General features: G+C 42.1%; 1 protein-coding gene across 6 annotated transcripts in view; it reads right to left on the bottom strand.

Annotated features, from left to right (window-relative positions):
• Nucleotides 1–7,879: 7,879 nt before the first annotated feature.
• pleca (plectin a) overlaps nt 7,880–20,483 on the bottom strand; it is a 77,662-nt gene continuing 65,058 nt past the window's right edge. For all 6 annotated transcript variants that reach the window (XM_046327175.1, XM_046327177.1, XM_046327172.1 and 3 more), the window contains 4 exons: nt 20,327–20,425; nt 15,904–19,254; nt 8,200–15,461; nt 7,880–8,065 (listed from right to left, as the gene is read on the bottom strand). In XM_046327175.1, coding sequence (XP_046183131.1) covers nt 9,096–15,461; nt 15,904–19,254; nt 20,327–20,425 — 9,816 coding nt within the window. In that variant the 3' untranslated portion in view covers nt 7,880–8,065; nt 8,200–9,095. The remainder of the gene's footprint in view (nt 8,066–8,199; nt 15,462–15,903; nt 19,255–20,326; nt 20,426–20,483) is intronic.

The raw sequence follows: 20,483 nt of genomic DNA, 5'->3' as shown, positions 1-20,483 counted from the left end.
TGGAATGTTTTAACAGCAGTTGACAGTGATAAAGGTTGTGATTGATTACCTGGCACAATGGAGAGAGAGTTCCATCCCACATGGGTGTGTGGGAGGAACAGGTGGAACCAGGTGTTCACTTGCGATCTGAAAGACCGGTTCGTGACAACACTTATGAGCCAATCGAAGTCTTTCATTTCGATTCATGTCTAGATTCATGGCACTGTCTGGGTACATGTAAAGCATATGTGAAACACAGTTATACAATGCCATTAGGAGTTTAGTGATTGAGGTATACTTTATTCCAAAACATTGCGTCAAGCCTACACTTTAGGATTGAAGTCAGAAGATTACATACACCTTAGCCAAATACATTTAAAATCAGTTTTTCACAATTCCTGATGTTTAATCAGAGTAAGAATTCCCTGTCTTAGGTCAGTCAGGATCACCACTTTATTTTAAGAATGTGAAATGTCAGAATAATAGTTGGGAGAATGATTTATTTCAGCTTTTATTTCTTTCATCACATTCCCAGGCTGTCAGAAGTTTACATAAACTCAATCACTATTTGGTAGCATCGCCTTTAAATTGTTTAACTTGGGTCAAACATTTCGGGTAGCCTTCCACAAGCTTTCCACATTAAGTTGGGTGAATTTTGGCCACTTCCTCCTTACACAGCTGGTGTAACGGAGTCAGGTTTGTAGGCCTCCTTGCTCGCACACGCTTTTTCAGTTCTGCCCACAAATTTTCTATAGGTTTGAGGTCAGGGATTTGTGATGGCCACTCCAATACCTTGACATTGCTGTCCTTAAGCCATTTTGCAAGTATGCTTGGGGTCATTGTCCATTTGGAAGACCCATTTGTGACCAAGCTTTAACTTGCTGAGTGATGTCTTGAGATGTTGCTTCAATATATCCATGTAATTTTTTTTGATGCCATCTATTTTGTGCAGCAGTCCCTCCTGCAGCAAAGTACCCCCACAACATGATGCTGCCACCCCAGTTCTTCACGGTTGGGATGGTGTTCTTCAGCTTGCAAGCCTCCCTCTTTTTCCTCCAAACATAACAATGGCATTATGGCCAAACAGTTTAGTCTTTTTTTCATCAGAGGACATTTCTCCAAAAAGTAAGATATTTGTCCCCATGTGCAGTTGCAAACCGTAGACTGGCTTTTCTTATGGCGGTTTTGGAGCAGTGGCTTCTTCCTTGCTAAGCGACCTTTCAGGTTATGTCGATATAGGGGAGTCATTTTACTGTGGATATAGATACTTTTGTACCGGTTTCCTCCAGCATCTTCACAAGGTCCTTTGCTGTTGTTCTGGGATTGATTTGCACTTTTCGCACCAAAGTATGTTCATCTCTAGGAGACAGAATGCATCTCCTTCCTGAGCGGTATGACGACTGCGTGGTCCCATGGTGTTTTTACTTGCGTACTATTGTTTGTACAGATGAACGTGGTACCTTCAGGCATTTGGAAATTGCTCCCAAGGATGAACCAGACTTGGTGGAGATTTGTGGTATGGTTGAAAAACGAGTTTTAGTGACTCCAACCGAAATGTATATAAACTTCTGACTTCAACTGCACACCAAGGTAAGTATTTGTCATGCATCATCTGAGCAGGATCAGGTGGTAACAGAGGTCTCATCAGGGTCAGGCAGCCAGGGAAGACCAGTCTGTGACAGCGCAGAGGTGAACTTTTGCCGATACAACACTTTATTCTCTCTGTTGAAGCAAGCACTAGACAAGCAAAGACTGAAACTATTTGAAGGCAGTCTGACAACCTTTAAAGTTGCTTCTCCAAAATGTATCAAGGATTGATAGAGGCTTTTCCCGATGACACAAAACATGTAAAAACAAAAATGTGAAGAAGACCTGGGAGACACTATTGATGATGATGAATGGATACAGATGTTAGAATGCCCAGTCATGTTCATATCATCTCAGACATAAATTACTGCAGTTTAAAACCATCCATAGAACATACTATATGCCAGTTAAACTGAATATCATTCACTCAGAAATTGTATTCTTCTGCTGGAGGTGTAAAACACAAAAAGGGGACATATTTGCACATGTTCTGGTGTTGTGAAGGCTGGCTGAATCCTGGCAAAGACTATGTTCTTTTATCATCTCAGAATGCAGATTCCTCCCTTCTCCCTGTTTTTGTTTGCATGGAAATGTTGATACTGGAGACCGTTATCAGAAGAAACTGTGTAACCTAGCATTTATAACGGCTAAGAAATAGAGTGACATTATTTGGAAGGTTGGTTATCCACCAACAATGGATGGAAGAAATGTCAAGTTATGTATCACTATATTTAATTTATTACAACATTAAGGGTAAACTGTGCAACTTTCATAAGGTCTGGATTCCTTATATGGAATACTGTACAACAAAAGGAGTCCGTGTTGAAAACATCACCACGTCAGGGGAGATACCGATTTAGGCAGTCTGATGGCCTGCTGATAGAAGCCGTTTGTCAGGTTCTCGGTCCCTGCTTTGATGCACCTGTACTGTCTCCGCCTCCTAGATGGTAGCGGAGTTAACAGGCCATGGCTCGGGTGGTTGTTGTGCTTGATGATCTTTTTGGCCTTCCTCTGACATCGGGTGCTGTAGATGTCCTGGAAGGCAGGCAGTGTGCCCCCGGTGATGCGTTGTGCAGACCACACCACCGTCTGGAGAGCCCTGTGGTTGTGGATGGTGCAATTGCGGGTACCAGGCGAGGATACACCCCGACAGGATGCTCTCAATGGTGCATCTGTAGAAGTTTGTGAGGGTCTTCGGGGCCAAGCCAAATTTCTTCAGCGTCTTGAGGTTCTTCACCACGCTGTCTGTCTGAAGGGACCATTTCAGGTTGTCAGTGATGTGCACGGCGAGGAACAAAGCTTTTCACCCAGTTCGTTTTGTTCGTCAAGCCTACCAGCGTTTTCCCTCTTGCTCCTGTCTTTTTCTAGTTTTCCTGGTTTTGACCATTCTGCCTGCCCTGATCCTGATCCTTCCGGCCGTCCTGTACATTGCCCCACCACGCTGGATTATTGATCCTCAGCCTGCCCTGATCCTTCCTGCTATCCTGTACCTTGCCCCACCATGCTGGATTATTGATCCTCAGCCTGCCCTGATCCTTCCTGCTATCCTGTACCTTGCCCCACCACACGGGATTATTGATCCTCAGCCTGCCCTGATCCTGAGCCTTCCGGCCGTCCTGTACCTTGCCCCACCACACTGGATTATTGATCCTCAGCCTGCCCTGATCCTTCCTGCTGTCCTGTACCTTGCCCCACCACACGGGATTATTGATCCTCAGCCTGCCCTGATCCTGAGCCTTCTGGCCGTCCTGTACCTTGCCCCACCACACTGGATTATTGATCCTCAGCCTGCCCTGATCCTTCCTGCTGTCCTGTACCTTGCCCCACCACACGGGATTATTGATCCTGAGCCTTCTGGCCGTCCTGTACCTTGCCCCACCACACGGGATTATTGATCCTCAGCCTGCCCTGATCCTGAGCCTTCCGGCCGTCCTGTACCTTGCCCCACCACACTGGATTATTGATCCTCAGCCTGCCCTGACCCTGAGACTGCCTGCCATTCTGTACTTTATGGACTCTGATCTGGATTACTGACCTCTGCCTGCTCTTGACCTGTCGTTTTTCCTGCCCCCTGTTCTAGTATTAAACTTTTGTTACTTCAACACTGTCTCCATCTGGGTCTTCCCTGAAATGTGATATTGTTTGAGTGTAATTATCTACATGCGAACATGTTTGCATCAGGAAAAACATTTAATTACTCAAGACATTGCATGGACTTTTGTGTTGATGCCTCATAAGTTTATTTACATTCTGTTAGGTGTTACATTAAAATAAAATGTCACCCTTTCAAAACGCCATTGTAAGCATGCTTGAAAACCCAACTTTAAAGTAAATCCTTCAAACATTTTAAAATGCTTCACAACCAAAAATGTATTCTCAAATGGATACAACTATTTATATTTTCAACCAAGTTAAATGTCCTGCTTTAAATGACGTGCAGCTTAAAGACTTCATAAACACTACATATATGTGTTACAAATCATCTACAAGCATATGTCATGCTTTATAAAGGGTTCATAAATGTGACATAACCACCAATCTCACATGTGACATAACCCACGATGTCAAATATGACATAAACCTGTACTTTATAAACGATGGCATAAGCACAGCTTAATAAAGGCTTTATAAATCATATTAAATTGAAGGTTCACAAAGCATTTATAACCCTGTCATGCATCTTGGTAGACCACTGCAATGCCAGGACAGTGGGTTCCTGAAAACACTCATACATAAAAATATATTCACGCATGACTGAGTCACTTTTGATAAAAGCGTCTGCTAAATTTGATATTATTTTAAAACATTTCTAGGATGGCACAACTTCTTTCCCTCTTGTGTGCATAGTCAATATTGGACCAGACCTCAACTTTCCCCAAAATACTGTGCTGCAGGGTGTCACACTCTGTGCAGTCACGCACAGCAAAACACATTGGTGAGGCATTTTAAAATCCATTTAGATTTTTTGCCTACTTATGTTTTCTTTTCCCAAATAAAATGTTCTCAGTTTTGTTTTTCCAGGTTTCAGGTTTTCCCTCATTTTTCTTTCACGTTTTTAATTGAAAAACTACAACATTTGATTTTCTGTCTTCACCACAAAGCTTATGCCGCATCAGGGGATGACTTTTGAGGTATGTGAAAAATCTAAGAAACATATATTTTGAGTGTAGTTGCCCTTGAATTCAGTGCTCATGCCCTGCATTGTTGTTTGGTTAGAGGGCTTTTTGTTACGGAACAATCGCACATGTGATGATTATGTGCAGTGATTAGCATTATGACCATCAATGGAATGGGTGGAGTAAAAGGCCAGCAACACTCACTGTACACTGTACAGTGATTCACATTCCAAATGTAACACAAATGTCACTTAGATATGAACATATATGAACCATTGTTAGTGTTTAGACAACAATGTTTCATATTATCATGAATACAGATTATTGACACTTTTATACTATACATTCAATACATGACGTACTTTTATTTGGAAGAATTCCTAAATTCCGTGACCCGGAATTATTTTTTTAGCGTTACCGACAAGATGCTGATCATGTGATGAGTTCGCAAATCAAAATGCCCAATTGTTGTGCCACTGGACAGTGATAAACAAGTGAACCTTTATTCATAGTAATTTAAATGACTAGAGTTGAGTTAAATTCCATACTGTAGCTACCTCAGTCGTTATTTCAAATAATTTCGGTAACTTCACAGCAATTGCTAGCTAGCCAAAATGTTCCTAGCTTGCAGGCACAGCTAAATAAAAATCCCCTTAGATACAGACATCTCTCATAGTCATGTCATCACATTTGTACATTAAATAATAGAATAATACGAATCAAATGGAGTTTCCCATCTCCCCATTTAGAGTTTCTGGCGCTGCACAGAAAAACAGACATGCTAACTTTCTTTGTTGTTACTTTTAAGGTTGGAACCAACATGCAGTAGAGAGGCAGACGGGCAGAGAGGCAAGAACCATCAATCCACTAGCTCAGGACAGGCTACAGTATTCACAGTCCTGTGTAATGTTCAATATAATTGCTTTGCTGGACTTTTTGAAACTTAATGTATTTGTCTTTAATGTTTATTTGTTTTAGCTTTTAGGGATCATTTCTTAAGTGTTAATACATTTGTGTTTACATCACACTACAGTGTCAATAAATAGGTTATTAACGTTCGACTGAATTATGAAGGTTCTATCATGATCCAAAGGTTACTGTAGGATGTAAGAGGTATTTAAATGGGCTGATGGACTTGCAAAGACCTGATGGGCCCAACAACGCACAGTATGGCTTGTTTTTGTGTGTGCGTGTACTGAGGAACATGTAAATTGGAGCCAGAAGACAGCCATTTTCAATGTTTTTAGGTTGGGGGCTTTCATAAAAGGTCAGTGTTTCTTGGTGTAATGTCGTCCCTAGACTATTGAACACACCACACATTTAAGCCTGTGATATCAACCATTCAAAGCTGGCCTTAGTGGAGTGACCACAGAATTCTATAGGAGTGACCTTACAGAATAAAGTACTTGTCATCACTAGTTAACACAGTTAAGAAGTCATAATTATTGCTAAACCCTGCCCATTTCCACAATTGATCTTCTTAAAATAAGATTTTAAACCTAACCCTAACTAATGAAGGCCAAGTTTAATGTGTTGGCCAAGCAGACCTTCCGCATATTTGGGCGGATGTGTCTGGGAATGAGATTAGGTGTAATGTGACTAACATGACTTCACTTTAGAGCGTATTCCAATCCCTTGACCCAACATGTCTCCCTTTATAAAGCACATGTTGCTATCATATTCCACATAGAGGGTTATGTCACATTTGACATGGGTGATTATGACACATTTATGAACCATTTACAAAGCATGACATGACAGCATGACGGTGCTAGATACTTTGTAACACATTTATGTAGTGCTTATGAAGGCTTTATGAAGACTTCATAAGATAAGCTGAATGTCATTTAAAGGGGGATCAAACATGCAAAGCACTAACAAAATATGTATGACAATATTATGGAAATTTAGATTTTTTTTTTTACAAATGAAAGCACTTTTAAGGAACAATAAAACAAACAATTGTGGTGGAAAATATGAACACTGGTTTAGGAGGCAACAAGTGATTAAGCTTAAAGATATTTTTCTAATTTACACTGACTGTACAAAACATTGGGAACATTACTCTTTCCATGATAAACTGACCAGGTGACAGGTGAAAGCTACGATCCCTTATTGATGTCACCTGTTAAATCCACTTAAATTTGTGTAGATGAAGGGGAGGAGACAGGTTAAAGAAGTATTTTTTAGCCTTGAGACAATTGAGACATGGATTTTGTGTGCCATTCAGAGAGTGAATGGGCAAGACAAAAGATGTACCTGCTTTTGAACGTGGTATGGTAGCAGGTGCCAGGTGCACCAGTTTGAGTGTGTCAAGAACTGCAACCCTGCTGGGTTTTTCACGCTCAACAGTTTCCCATGTGTATCAAGAATGGTCCACCACCCAAAAGATATCCAGCTGACTTAACACAACTGTTGGGAACCATTAAGAGTCAACATGGGCCAGCATCTCTGTGGAACGCTTTCAACACCTTGTAGTCCATGCCCCGACGAAATGAGGCTGTTCTGAGGGCAAAATGGGATGCAACTCAATATTAGGAAGGTGTGCATAATGTTTTGTACATTCAGTGTATAATACAGTGTACAGTACATAGCTTGTCAGTACATTTCAAATGTTATAATTATTTTTAGCTCTAAACATTTATTTAAATATTAGCCCTGTACAAATGTTCTTAGTTGTATTATATAGAAATATGGGGGTTTTGATGCGGTATGAATACTGTATGATGCATAAATTGTGTCATGAACTTGGGAAATACCTGATAATAATGATAATATATAATTTGAACTATGGGAACTGTGTCAGTTTTTTTCTCCAGTTGTGAATCACTCAATTTACAGTACAATTCACACCTTGTAATCGACGCAACCCTTTGATGCATTGAATATGCAGGCACTTACAAAAACATTTCAATACAGCAATTGTGGTTTGTGTGGAGGTGGTTAAAGACTGTTACTGCGATCAGGTGTAGGTGAGCAGGCAGAGGGTCAAAGTTAGACGCAAGGTTGTGGTTTGGGTGGAGGTGGTTAAGACTGTTACTGCGATCAGGTGTAGGTGAGCAGGCAGAGGGTCAAAGTTAGACGCAAGGTTGTGGTTTGTGCGGAGGTGGTTAAGACTGTTACTGAGATCAGGTGGAGGTGAGCAGGCAGAGGGTCAAAGTTGAAGACGGTCAAAGCAGTGATTCATTCTATTTTGCTCAGTTAACAAGATCATCCTTTATTTTTTTGAATAAATGGCTGAAAAATAAAAAGTCTAAAACAAATGATGGACATGTATGTCGGTGCAGTCTTGAACAGTGAACGGTGATCTTCTTTTTGACTTGAGGTTCTCAGGATATTGGAAGACATCAAAGCATCAGCACACAGAGGAGGAGTGGAGATGGCTAAGGGAGTCAAATAGAGACAAAACTTAGATTTCAACAAAATGAAGAAAAAAATACTTGAAGATACAGCATTTATTTAAGATTCACGTCTAGCAAAAAAAATATAAAATCAAAGAAAGGATTTAGAGACTCACCTTTCAAAAGTCTCCAGAGAAGCAATGGTTCTGCTGAGAAGTTATTTCAGCTTGAGATGAGACCGAGCTGTTTCATGGTGATTTGGGGCATCTTTCACTTCAAGTGAGTTTGTCCAGGTTATATTATGTTGGGATTGCCATCCTTAGAATGCTCTCTCCATAAGGTGCTTGACTGTATAAAGACTGCATAGTTTTAACTGATTGGTAGTCCATTGTATATTACAAGAAGGGGATAGGTAGAATCCAAACATTAGCAAAGTATTAGCGGCACTGTAGCCGAGATGAGAAAAGATCTTGAAGCTTGATTTTTGTTTAAGAATTTCTTCCAGTGTTATAATAAGTAATTGTCCCGTGACTCCTTATTCTACTCTGCAGATTGGATGCTTTCCTTTCTATATATTTGTAATGACAGACATCCGTTTAACAGCTTTTACATCTAATTTGTTTTTGCCATACAAAGGTATACTTTATAATAGATATTGTTCTTTCTTTGATGGAATTTAACAGAAATATATATATAAAAAAATCAAAATTACATTTTTACTCAAATGTCTGAAAATGTAACTATAGAAGTATAATGAATTAGAACTAATAACAAGCTGGCTTAAAAATGAAAAAAAATATGTCAATATGTCTAACACTGAAAACGTTATTATCAATATAATTGTAGTTGCTAAAAATACAGCTCTTCTGTATGTAAGCATATAAATAATGGCAACATTGCCAGACTACACAAAACAAAAGAGAGCAACCAAAAATGTACTTCAAAAAGATTTAACTGAATAAACTATGGACAAAATGTAAAGCCAGCAAAAAGATGTATAATATACTGCAGAAAAGCCCCATAATAATGACATGCAGAGCAGAATAAAGGTAGTCTATTTTTCTAAGAAGAATTAGGCAACTGGTGAGTAATTGGGTTGTATTATGGTGAATATTCTCTCTTCAGAACTGCAGTTCCTGCCCATTGCTGATGATGTCAGGGCCTGTGCTAGCTCATCCATGCAAAGTCCGCTTTGTAATCCTGCATTATATCTGCGCCCATAGCTCGTCGAGCTGAAGGAGGAGGGGGAAAAGTTAGTGGAGAAACCAGAGCCTGTGGCATCAAAGCTCCCTCGTCTGGAGCCTGACCTGGAGCCAGTTCTTGAGTCGGGCCGGGAACCGGATGCTGACCCAGAACCGCTAACACTGTAGGGACTGTAAAGGCCTTTACTTGATTGAGAAGAGGCTTCCAACAGACGCAGACCAGAACCCTCCTCAATCATGCTTCTATCCATGGCATCCTTGTATGAGATCTTAAGCTTTGTCTTTGGACAGGTGAGATATTTGGAGTATCCACTGACATCTCGTAGCTTTTGTGCAGTACGTGCATCTAGGGTGCCCTTGTTGACTGCAACGTCTAGTGGAACTCTGCCAGTGACCTCTGGTTCGATCAAACCACCAGTTAGATATTGTACTTCCAGGAATCTCTGACCCGCCTCATAGTACAACCACCCTTTTTTTAATGCTTGTGCAGCAGACATTTTCTTTTTGGTTCTGGGATCCTCAAATCCATTGAAGGCCTTCTGTGCCAGGTTGATTCGGTCAACCATGATCTTATCCACAAGTCCCATGTTCATTGCATCTGAAACTGAGAACTTCTCTCCAGTGTTTGGATCAATGATGCCACCAACGCAAGCCTGAGCCTCCAGCAATCTTTGACCTGTGATATTGTCCACAAGATTTCTGTGCATGGCTTCTGTGACAGACACCTTTTCCAATGTGTCAGTATCCAGTATTCCAGCCACAGGCACGGTTTCTTCTGTTGGGTCATTCCATATTGTTGCTGGGGGTTTGATAGAGGGAGCTGGGCTACTGGAGTAAGATGATGTGGACCCGAAAGAGGATGACCTGGATCTGGTGCCAGTTATGTTTCCGGACAACATGTCTGCAAACTCTGTGATGGACAGAGTTCCAGCACGGTATTGATCCAGAGCAGACTGGTCAATGAGGCCCTTTGTGATTGCATCATCAATGTCATACTGTCGGCCAGACCTCCTATCAATGATCATGGACTTCACAACACCATCAGATGAGGTTATAGTAATCTCCTCCCACTCACACTCTTGCTCTGCAAGCTCCATGTAGGTCTGTTGATCTATAAGTCCTTTGCGATATGCCTCATATACAGACATCTCTTTGCCTGTCTCTGGGTCAACAATGACTACCCTGCGTTTACGCACAGACGATTTAGAGGATGTCTTCCTCTCACGTTTCTTTTCTTTCAACAGCAAAAGTGCTAGTCCAGTTTCCGGGTCAATCATACATCGCTCCATCAGTTGCAGGTAAGTGAGGTTCTCCTCAGTGTTAGGGTCAAAGAAGCCTTTAGTGTCATCAGATGGGTCTGTAAGAATGCCATTCATCTCCTCATCAAACAGGCCACGTGTGTAGGCCATCTCGACTGGCAAGCGGTGACTCTCTTCTGGGTCAATGATCCCACCAGTGGCAATTTGGGCTTCCAATAGGCGAATGCCATGGTCTTTCAGAATGAGACCCTTTTTCATGGCCTGGAATAGAGAGATGATCTTGCCAGAGTACGGATCCCTGTAGCCTGTAACGGCACGCTCAGCAGAGATGAGCTTGTCTTTGAACTCTGGACCAACAACTCCCATTTTAACAGCTTCACCAACATTCAGCTTCAGGTTCTTTATTGGGTCAATTATATATCCTGTTGCTGCTTGAGCCTCAAGAAGTTCAAAGGCTGTCCCGGGTCTTATCATGTTCTTTTTCATTGCTTGGTAGATGGACAGACGGTCTTTGCTGGATTCTACATATACTCCGGCAATGCAGCTTGTACCCTCAAGGTACTTCTTCACTTCTCTGCTGACCTCCTCTACTGAGATAAGGCCTTCAGTGAGATCATTGTATGTCTTTTGGTCAATAATCTGTGAACGAAGCAGCTCATCTAAGGTGATTTGCTTTCTGAGACCCTTGAAAAGCAGCCTTCTGTCGGCCAGTGAAAGTAATCGCAGACCACTCTCTTTATCAGCTTTGCATCTCTTCAGCAGCTGGGCATAGGTCTGTCTCTCCTCTGTGGTTGGATCAACATAACCTTGTACATCACTGTTTGGATCAGTGATCCTGTCATGCGTTTCCTTATTGATGTATCCGCGTTGCATGGCAACATCTGTGGGAAGGTGAAAGTAGTATTCTGGATCCATAAGTCCCCCAGTGGAAGCCTGGGCTTCAAGGAGCCTCAGGGCATAGTCCTCAGGAACAAGGTCTTTTTTCATCGCTTGGAAGAGAGAGATTACTTTTCCACTGTAAGGATCCTTGTAGCCAGTGACTGCCCTCTCGGCAGAGAGAAGTTTGTCATGGATTTCAGGGCCGACTAGCCCTTTGCGCACAGCTTCGTCAACGGTTAGCAATTCTTCTTTCACAGGGTCAATGATGAATCCTGTTGCCGCTTGGGCCTCCAGGAGACTGATAGCAAAATCAGACTTAATGAGACCTCTCTTCATGGCCTGGTAAATACTAACCTTAGAGGGGGAGTCTGAGAGGATTCCAGCAATACTGCCTGTGCCAAACAAATACTGCTTTACAGATGGCATTTCCATTACCTCCCGGATAGTTTTCTTCTCTTGCTTCAACATGTTGTATGTTTGAAGGTCGATAATGCGAGAACTATAGAGCTCCTCAATAGTGACTCTTCGTCTGATCACATCACAGGACATGCTCTGCTCTCCTTTCAGTATCTCCCTTTGTTCAATGATTTCAATGACGATGATGATCATTCTCTCCTTTGTGATTTGCCCGAGGCGATACTGCTCCAGGAGCCTTAGCTTTTCCTCCTCAGGGAGAAGGTTTGACCCCATGACATCCCATAGGGTCATTACCTTCCCTGCATAGCTCTGATGAGGGATATCCACTTGAGTGTTAGTCAAGTCTGTCTGTGCCATTTCTTCAGTGTATACGTATGATTTTTCCACGGGACATTGAGCTTCAGCCTTTGATAGCGGCAGGAAGCACAGACCGGTATCTGCATCTCTTATGCATTTCTCTTGCAGTTGTTTGTAGGTGGAACTTTCATTATTGTTGGGATCAATGAAAGCTTTGATATCCCCTGAGGGGTCAGTGAAGGTATTAGCCATTTGCTTATTGAAATAGCCACGTTGGAAGGCCACATCATTTGGAACACAGTGGCTGCTGACTGGATCAATAATCCCTCCTGTGGCCACCTGAGCTTCCAACAGGGGAATAGCATGTTCTCGCAGCACAAGCTCCTTCTTCATGGCTTGGAAGAGGGAAATCGTGTTGCCCGTGTATGGATCTCTGTAGCCAGTCACTGCTTTCTCTGCTGACAGAAGTTTCTCGTGAACCTCAGGACCAACAACTCCTGCTTTCACAGCATCATCCACAGTGTACCTCTGGTTTTTGACAGGATCGATAATGAAACCAGTTGCTGCTTGTGCCATGAGCAACGAAAGACCTGTATTTTGTCTCAATATGTTCTTCTTCATTGCTTGATAAATGCTGACCCTTTCCTTTGATTCGCCCATATAGATGCCTACAATCTGTCCATCTGTTCCTTGCAAGTACTTTCTGACTGAGTCAATGTCACTGATTTCTTTGGGTTTCTTTTTACCCTGTTGGAGTTGATCATATGTATCTTTATCAATTATTTTGGATTCAAACAATGAGCTGGCAGTGACAGATGACCTAAGCCCTTCAAAGCTGGCCTGTTCCTTTTCCTGTTTCTTAGCCTCCTTTTCATCAACCACTGTGACAATGATTGTAATCATTCTTTCAATAGTCACTGTTCCAGTTCTGTACTGTCGAATCAACTCGATTCTTTGTTCCTCTGTAATATATTCAGAGTTTATGATCTCCCAAATAGTGACTTTCCTTCCTTTGAAAGGTTCATACGGCAGATCCATAGTTGCCTGGTTCAGGGCATCTTTGATCTGGACCTCAGTGTATTGATGTTCCTCTTTTGACTTATAAAGTCCCTCTTTTGACTTTTGAATTGCTTTCTCTGAGAGCGGAAGAAATGGAAAACCAGTCTCTTTGTCAGTGACACATTTTTTCATGAGTTGTACATAAGATGCATTCTCCCACATGTTAGGATCAAAGAAAACTTTAGTTTCATCAGTGTTGCTGCTCAAGGTCTTGTTTGTTTCATCGTTAAAATATCCACGTTTGCAGGCAACATCATGTGGGATGTGATAACTTTTAACTGGATCAATTATACCTCCAGTTGCAAGCTGAGCCTCTAGCAGACGGATACCCTGGTCTTTCTTAATGAGGTCTTTCAACATTGCCTCAAATAGGGATAGATTCTTTCCAGTGTAGGGATCTTTGTACCCATTAACAGCTCTCTCTGCAGACATAAGTATTTCATGCATCTCTGGGCCAACAAGACCTGATTTAACAGCCTCATCCACAGTGAGCTTCTGATTTTTGACAGGGTCAATTACAAATCCAGTCCCAGCTTGAGCTTCAAGAAGAGTCAATGCAGTCTCGGGAGAGAGCATCTGTTCCTTTACAGCTTGATAGAATGGTATTTTCTCATTTGTTGACTCAATGATCACTCCAGCAATGCTATGTGTACCCCTTAAGGCTTTCTTAACAGGCTCCATCTCAGAGATTTCTTTGACAGTTGTTTTACCATTATGCAATTTGTTGAACAGGTCTTTATTGAGGATCTTAGATTCTAGAAGTTCAGCTGCAGTGACAGGAATCCTCAGACCGTCAAACACAATTTCATTCCTCTTCTCTTTGTCTTCCACAACGCTAATTACAATTTTGATAATTTTTTCCACAGTAATTTTTCCGGTCTTGTACTGGCGAATCAGATCCTTCCTCTGTGCCTCTGTGAAATACTCTGAGTTAATGATTTCCCAAATGGTCACAGTCTTTCCTTGGAATCTTCCAAATGGTACAGAGATATTCGCTTTAGTGAGTACCTCTTTAGTTTCTTCAGTTGTGTAGGTCTTGTCACTTTGTGTAGCTTTCTCTGTGATTGGTAACATAAGTAGGCCTGTCTCTGCATCTGGGGTGCATTTCTCCAATAGTTGCTGATAAGTGAGGCTCTCCTGAGAGCTTGGGTCAATGAATAACTTTGAGTCATCAGTAGGGTTTGATAGAGTTTTGCTCATCTCAGCATCCAATTGGCCCTGCTTATAGGCTGTCTGGAGAGGCACACGGTGACTATTGACAGGGTCAATTATTCCACCAGTTGCAATCTGAGCATCCAGAAGTCTAACGGCCTGGTCTTGTTCAATCAGACCTTTTTTCATGGCCTCAAAGAGTGAGATTTTGTCTCCAGTGTAAGGATCTTTGTAACCAGTAGCTGCTTTTTCTGCAGAAAGCATTTTGTTATGGAGTTCTGGACCTATTAATTCCTCCTTTACAGCTTCATCCACAGTGAGCATTCTGTTTTTCACTGGATCGATGATGAACCCAGATGCTGCCTGAGCTTCAAGAAGCATTGTGGCAGCGCCAGGAGAAAGTTTATTCTCTTTCATGGCCTGATACACACTCATTTTTTGCTTGGCTGCAGTCAAGACTCCGCCAACACTATTCTTGCCTTTGAGACATGTTTTCACTTTCTCAGTCTTGCTCAGGTCTTTCACTGTGGTTTTGCCTTTTTTCAGCTTATCAAAGTCCTTCTTGTTCAGTATACCAATGTCATGGAGCCTGCTGGCAGGAACCTTCTCCCTAATCCCATCGAAAGAAAATGGTAATTCTTCGTTTTTCTTCTCACCATCAACTACTGCAGACCCATCGAATACTTTCTTTGTTGTTCCCACCATTGTCATTGCAATCAGCTGATCTTCAGGGACCTCATCTGTTTGCATCTCCATTTCTTTAGTGTGGGATTTTGCTGATGTTTTTAATGTAGAAAGTTGCTGCAGCTTCTCTCGGAGCTTTTCATTCTCCTCACCCAACAATTTCTCTTGTTCAAGCCTTTTCTTTTCAAGATCCTGCAACTCTTTCTGCTTGTTGCTCATTTCGTCCTCAGCATCCTTCTGCTTTTTAACAGCGGCATCCATTGTAGCGTGGAGTTTCTTCTTCTCCTGTTCCATCTGCTTCCTTTGACGATCCTGCTCATCTTTGAGATCTTTGGCCTTCTTAACCTCATCCTCAAACTGTTTCTCAAGCTTATTTTTCTCTTCTTCAATGAGCTTTTCTTTTTTCAACAACAATTGTTTTTCTGTCAGGAAAGTCTGCTCAAGAACGATCTTTTCCTTTTTAATTTGTTCCTGTTGGGCATTGGCCATCTAATTTGGAAAAGAAAAAAAGACACAATTAATACAACTCCAAACATATCTTCTTCACATGTTCTTAACATTCTATTACACTGATTATAACTGCTAAATAATATAATCAATATATGTATATATATAAATATAAATGGTATTGTATATACAGAATATAACTGTATTCTGTATTCTATGATTGGAAATTTATTTGAAATCGGTTTAATTTTGAAATGCAATTATAAACATTTGATAGAAAACATAATTGGATTTACAAAATGCAGCAACATTTGGTAATTCATGAGAAATTGCTGGACACTTAGTATTGTTGACAGTCTCTGCAATTCACATGAATAGTAACTTTGGACCTCCTTTATGTGTTAGTGTTTTTGAGAAGGTTATGGATATTTGCAAAGGGGTTTGCACTTTTTATTTCACAGGATTATTTCACATTCTGCAATACCTCTTTAGAATTGTTCTGTAGATCTGCAGCCTCTTTTTGTAATTTCTCATTTTCTTTCTGAAGGTCAGCTATGGCTTTGCGTAGGTCATCAGACTCTTTGCTGCTCTGTAATCTCTGCACCTCCAGTTTCTCTACAATTACTTTTTCTGAAGCATGTTGCTCTTTCTCTTGGAGACGAACCCTGATCTCATCTGCTTGTTTCTTGAATTTCTTGGCCTCCTCTTCTGCTTTAGACTGAGCATCACTAAGCTGTGTCACCCTAAGCTTCAGTTTTTCTGCCTCCACCGTAGCTTCATGCTGCCTCTTGCGCTCAGCCTCTAGGGATTTTTGGAAGCCCTCTGTCTCCTCCTCAAAACGTTGCTGCATCTGCTGCTTGTCCTCCAGCAGTTTTTGGGCCTGCTTCTGAGCCTTGTCCTTTTGTTTCTGGAGATTCTCTGCCTCAGCTTTCAGTTTAGCTGCTTCTTGGATAGCTTGCATTTTCTCCTTCAGCATTTTGTCAGCAAGAGCCCTCTGTTCTTCAAGCTCGGACTCTGTAATCTGTCTCTCTCGGGCTGCCTCCTGAGCTTCTAAGCTTAGCCTGGCAGCATCCTCCGCAAGCTTCTTCATGTTCTCAGCTTCCTCTTCCAGGAATTTCTGAGTATTATCTTTGTCTTTACTCATGAGACGCTGGTTTTCATTCTCAATTCTAAGCTTAAGTTTGACCAGCTCCTCCATCTGGACCTTGATCTTGAATAGCTCATCCTCCACTTGAGCTTTCTGCTTGACAGCATTGCTAACTTCATCTTTCTGGCGCTGAAGCTCTTCATCCAAAACAGATTTCTGCTTATCAGTCTCATCCAGTCGTAGTTTCACCTTTGTCAGCTCCTGCTCAACTTGTTTCTTCTGCTTCACTGTTTGTTCAGCTAGCTTTTTGTGCTTGGCCATCTCTGCATCTGCCTGCTGTTTCTGTTTCAGAGCAGCAGCCTCAGCTTCTGCTTGCTTTGCAGCCTCCTGCTCTGCTTCCATCCTCAGTCTCTCAGCATCCCCCTGAGCCTTGGCCTGTTTGGCAGCCTCAGCTTCAGCTGCTTTCTTCTGCTTCTCAGCATCCTCTGCTTTTTGACGGAGTAAAGCAGCCTCTTTCTCAGCTTTCTCTTTCGCCTTCTCAGCTTCTTGTACAAGATTCTTAGCCTTGTCAAACTCCTCTTTGAGCTTGCCCTGGAAAAGATTGTCCTCTTTCTGCTTGACCAGAACAGCCTGAGCTCTCTTTTCTGCAGCACTACATTTCTGTGCAGCCTCTTTGGCTAGACTAATCTGTTTCTCTGTTTCTTTGTCAGCATCCTCCTTTTGCTTGTTAGCATCAGCTGCAATCTTTTTAAGGCGCTCCACTTCTTTCTGAGCTGCCTGGCATTGACGCGCTGCCTCTTCCTCTGCTGCAGTGATCTTTTTTACTTTCTCTTCAGCTTGCTTCCTTTTGTTCTCCTCCTCTAAAGCATGCTTTCTGAGTTTCTCTGATTCTTCCTCCGCCTTGACTTTGTTCTTATGTGTCTCATCTGCAATGCCTTTAAGCTTGTTCAACTCCAACTCAAGATCCAACTTGCCTGTTGATGCCACCTCAAAGTTTAGTTTTAGTATGCGAATCTCCTCTTCGACCACCCTCCTCTGCTTAAGAGTTTCCTCTACAATCTTCTTCTGCCTCTCCAATTCAGAATCAGAAGTTTTCTTAAGCTGGGTGATCTTTTCATCAATGTCTTGCTTGTGCTGTTTTGCTTGGTCTTCCAGGACCTTTCTCTGATAAGCCTCATCTTCGGCTTTTCTCCTAAGTCGCTCATTTTCGGCCTCTTTATCCTTCAGGGCAATCTCAGCTTCAGTTTTCAGACAAGTTGCTTCATTAATGGCTGCCAGTTTTTCCTTGAGTATCTTCTCAGCCTCTCCTCTTTGCCGAGCTGCCTCATCCTCTGCTACCTGCCTCTGCTTCTTTGCGTCTTCAGCAATTGATCTCAGCTTAGTCGCCTCTTCAGCTAGTTGCCTCATTTTCGATGCCTCAGACTCAAGGAGATTTCTGCTTTTCTCTGTTGTAGACATGGTCTCCTTCTCAGCTTTGGACTTCATCTGAAGAAGAACTTCCATTTCACGTCTTACTTTGGCCAGTTCATCTTCTAGCTCTTTCCTTTGTTTTACAGCAGCATTCACCTCATTTTTCAGGCGCTGGAGCTCTTCATCCAATAGAGACCTCTGTTGCTTACCATGGTCAAAGTCAGCCCTTAGGCGAATTAGCTCTTGCTCTGCAGAGAGTTTCTGCTGGGCCATTCCCTCGGCCAATTCCCTCTGTTTCTCCAGCTCAGTCTCTGCCATTTCCTTTTGCTTAAGAGCAGCCTCTTCAGCCTTAGCCCTTTTCTTTGCCTCTCGCTGAGCGTTCTCTTTCTGCTTCTCTGCTTCCTCCTGAGCCTGGCTCTTCTTATGGGCATCTTCCTCAGCCTGGAGTCTCAAACGGAGTGCCTCGTTGGCTTTCTGCCTCCACTTCTCAAGTTCCTTCTCTGCTTCCTCCCTGGCTTTGTTGGCTTCCTCTTGTTGCTTCTTGAGGCGCTCTGCCTGTTCCTGCAACTGAATAACAGTGTCCTGTTCTTGTTTCAGTGATGCCTCGAGCTTTACTGCCTTCTCGTTAAAGGACATGCGTTTGGTTTGCAGCTCGGTGGCGGCACTCTTCTGTGCCACCTCCTCTGCAACCATGACCTGCCTCTGCTTCTCCTCCTCTGCCTGTTTCATGCGCCTCTCTGCCTCTTCAGCTTGCATCTTGAACTTCTGCACCTCATCCAGGGCCTTCTGCTTTTGCTTGGCAGCCTCTTGTTCTGCCTCCGCTTTGTGTTTCAGCTCCTCCTCCGCGTTGCGCTTTTTCTGAGTCTCTTCATTCACCTGCTTGCGAAGCTTCTCTGCCTCCTCCTGAGTAACTTTTCTCAGTCTCTCAGCCTCGACAGCCATGTCCCTGAGCTGCTGAACTTGGGCCTCAGCAGTGGCCTTCTGCTTTATGGTGGTCTCTAATTGGATTCTGATGATGTGGATCTCCTCTTCTATCTTGGTGTGACTGTACAGTGCCTCCTCAACCTGCTGGCTCTTGGATTGGATCTCTTGCTCTGACAGGTTCTTGAGTTCGTGCAGCTGCTGCTGTATGTTGTGCTTCTGTTTCTCAGAATCCACTTTCACAACCTCCCTCCTGCTGACCTCTTCTTTCATTTTCAACTTGAGCTCCTGGGCTTCTTGTTCCGCTTTAGCGATAGCTTTTGCGTGTGCCTCAGCTAACTGTCTTTGTTTGTCTAATTCAGCCTGCATCTCAGACAGCTTTTTTCTCTCCTCCTTCTTTAGTATTTCAGTAGCTTTCTGTATTAGTGGAAGCAAAAAGTAAAGGGAAAAACAATGTTAAGTATTATAGTGTTAGAATATAAATGTTTGAGTTGATTAAATTACTCAAAAAAAGTTAAATGTTTAAGTACATGTAGGTACACATACAGTGGGGTCCGAAATGATTGACACTCATTATAAAGAAGAGCAAAACTGACTTTAAAAAAGAAATAATTTTAAAAGTTCCAATGTTTTTGAACATACAATATAGCTCAGTATTTGAATGACGTATTTTATACAGTAATTTCTGCTCATCTTTATCAAGGGTGTCAATCATTTCGGATCCCATTTTGGAACAAAACGTCACTTCAAATGAAAAAACATTTGTTATCTCTGTTATCTAAACTTGAAAGGACAGAAGCTGAAAAATAATATAATTTGTAAAGAGTGTATTACCCATAGAGAATATGCTTAGTTTGAGTTAGGTTGGAAAATAAAGGGGCAAACAAAACTGGTCACTTGAAATAATCATTCTGAGGTGGTAGTTAGTCAGACTGCAGAGTATTAATCACCAGATCAGAGAGATCAATTTCAGAAGAAAAAAAGGCTGGGGTTGAATGGGGAGCCTGACGTTTGCTTCAGATTTGAGTGGATACTGTAGGAAAACTAACTTGCAAGTGTAATTTAAAGACTTATTCCACATCCATGAACCACAGTATAGGGAGAATGAGAGACAGATACTGTTAGTGACGTCTTAGGGATGTGCTGCAGCACCAGAATTTGAAATGACTCTTTTTTATTAGTCACCTTCCATACTGCGATGAGCTATACCAAAACTAATTCATTTCCTCATAGACCACATCAGCTAAAACATATTGAACCCTTTAATTAATACATTAAGAGAGTGTTTTATAGTAATTGTTGTTATCTCCTGGGTATTCAAGTCTGTTTGTGCCATCATGTCACTCCTTGACATGCCAAACATCTAAATAGTTGACATGGGCGCACAAACAGATCTCGGACCAGGCGATTGTTATTATGGTTGGTGGGTTTAATTCAAGTTGTCGGGAGCAGGGAGCTGCTGCCTGCCTTCAATGTGTCCCTCAATTACCTCCTCGTCCTCAAGGCGGCGCTGTGTCTCCGTGATAAACTTGATGTACTGGCTGGTCAGAGTCATTAGCTCACTGTAGCGGGTTCTCAGAGTCACATACTGAAAGACAATTTCAGATGTTTAGTAATCCCATTTAATTGTTATCAACTTTAAAGCT

Source organism: Oncorhynchus gorbuscha, linkage group LG24 (genome assembly GCF_021184085.1).
Source record: "Oncorhynchus gorbuscha isolate QuinsamMale2020 ecotype Even-year linkage group LG24, OgorEven_v1.0, whole genome shotgun sequence".
In the NCBI taxonomy this organism is placed as follows: Eukaryota; Metazoa; Chordata; class Actinopteri; order Salmoniformes; family Salmonidae; genus Oncorhynchus; species Oncorhynchus gorbuscha.
Note: the sequence above shows the minus strand (reverse complement) of the source record. Positions and strands in the feature narration are given on the sequence as shown.